The sequence below is a fragment of the Empidonax traillii genome, unplaced genomic scaffold (genome assembly GCF_003031625.1).
Source record: "Empidonax traillii isolate 1590-97213 ecotype Southwest subspecies unplaced genomic scaffold, ASM303162v1 scaffold1626:size95047, whole genome shotgun sequence".
In the NCBI taxonomy this organism is placed as follows: Eukaryota; Metazoa; Chordata; class Aves; order Passeriformes; family Tyrannidae; genus Empidonax; species Empidonax traillii.
This window is the reverse complement of record NW_020956819.1, coordinates 1-1,578: the sequence shown is the minus strand read 5'-3', so window position 1 is coordinate 1,578 and position 1,578 is coordinate 1. Positions and strand designations below refer to the sequence as shown.

Sequence of the window (1,578 nt, the reverse complement as noted above, 5' to 3'; positions counted from 1 at the left end):
GGCAGGAATCACAGCCTGGGGGGGAAACCACATTTCCTGGGTGGAAATCATGATCTGGCAGGGGATTGCAGGGCCAAGGTGGGGCAGGAGGGCTGTTGAGGGCTGTTCAGGAAGGGGCGGTCAGGACCTGGCGGAGGGCAGGTACAAGTGTGAGCGGTTGGGGAGGGAGTTACACGGCCCAGAGGGGAGATCGTTGCACGGGCTGGGGAGAAGTGAGTTCCAGGGTCTGGGAGGGGTTTGAAGGGCCGGAATGGGGGTGAGTCTGGGAGGGGGTTCAGGCCTGGGGAAGCTGCAGGGCCTGAGAGGGGGTTTGCCCGTCCCGAGGGCGTGTGAAGCACCCCGGGGCGAGGGGGGGGGAAATCCCTGCCACTCCCTGCACCCCCGGCATGGGGGGAGTGCGAGCAGCAGGCGGGTGGGAACCCTGGGGTCTCGCACGGCCCCTCCGAATCCCCCCAAAATCCCCCCCGATCCGCCCCGCTCCCCTCACGCACCTCCGGCCGCCGCGCGCGCCCGCCCCGCCGCTACCACCGCGGGCACGGGCGGGGGGGAACGGGCCGGGCCGGGCCGGGCGGCACCACCGCCCACCCAGCGCGGGGGGAGCCCCGCGGAACCGCGCCGCGACCACACGGCTCGGGTCGGGTCGGGTTGGGTTATTTATTTGTTTATTTATTCTGTGCTCATTTCTTCCAGAACTGCTTGTAGGTCTCCAGGTCGATGCCCTCGAAGGTCTCCTCGGTCCTGGGCTTGGGTTTGCCGGGGAAGTGCCGGCGCAGGCGGGCCTTGCGCTCGGCCTCGGGCAGCGTGGTGCTGTCCAGGGGCAGCTGGGGACACGGGGACACGGCGTGAGACACCGGCACACGGCGCGACACCCGCCCCAGGACACCACGTGAGACCCCCGGGGCGTGGCGCGAAACCCCAGGACGCGAGATGAAATCCTGGGGACACAATCCTGCGAGACCCCAAAGACACGACACGAGCCCCTCAGAACGCGATGTGGCACCCCCCCCCGGGACACCACACGAGTCTCCCGTGCCCACCCTCGCCCTCCCCGTACCATGAGGATCCTCCTGGGCTCCCGGTAGCGCAGGCGGGTGGTGGAGCCGTCGGTGCCCACGAGCAGGACGGGGTAGAGCCGCCCGTAGTGCTGCCGGTGCAGGTGGGACACGGCGGCGCGGTTGGAATTGCTGCGGGTGGAGGCGGCCAGAGGGAGCCGGGACACGGCCCGGGGGCACAGGACACTGTGGGAACGGGGACGCGGTCACCGTGGGAGTGACGGGAACCCCCGTCCCACAGCACAGAGCCGGTGCTGTCCCGGGGGGGTCCCAGACCCTCCGCGCTCACCTCAGGGCTCGGCTGGCGGCCATCCCAGCACAGGCGGGACACTCGGGGTCTCCACGGAGCACGGGACACAGCCCAGCGACACCCTGGGGACAAGGAGAGAGCTCCTACGATGGCACCAGGGAGACCCTCAGCACCCCCTCCCTGTCAGGGATCAACCCCCACGACAGCTCCTGGCAAGGTTTGGCTCCGCGATGGCTCCCCCCATTCTCACGTGGTTCAGTCCACCACATCTTCCCC

General features: G+C 69.5%; 1 protein-coding gene across 1 annotated transcript in view; it reads right to left on the bottom strand.

The window, feature by feature from the left end:
- MRPL55 (mitochondrial ribosomal protein L55) overlaps positions 1-1,465 on the bottom strand; it is a 15,966-nt gene extending 14,501 nt beyond the window's left edge. The window contains exons 1-3 of the mRNA XM_027908143.1: positions 1,342-1,465; positions 1,055-1,238; positions 653-821 (exon numbers count right to left, since the gene is read on the bottom strand). Coding sequence (XP_027763944.1) covers positions 678-821; positions 1,055-1,238; positions 1,342-1,364 — 351 coding nt within the window. The 5' untranslated portion in view covers positions 1,365-1,465 and the 3' untranslated portion in view covers positions 653-677. The remainder of the gene's footprint in view (positions 1-652; positions 822-1,054; positions 1,239-1,341) is intronic.
- Positions 1,466-1,578: the final 113 nt, after the last annotated feature.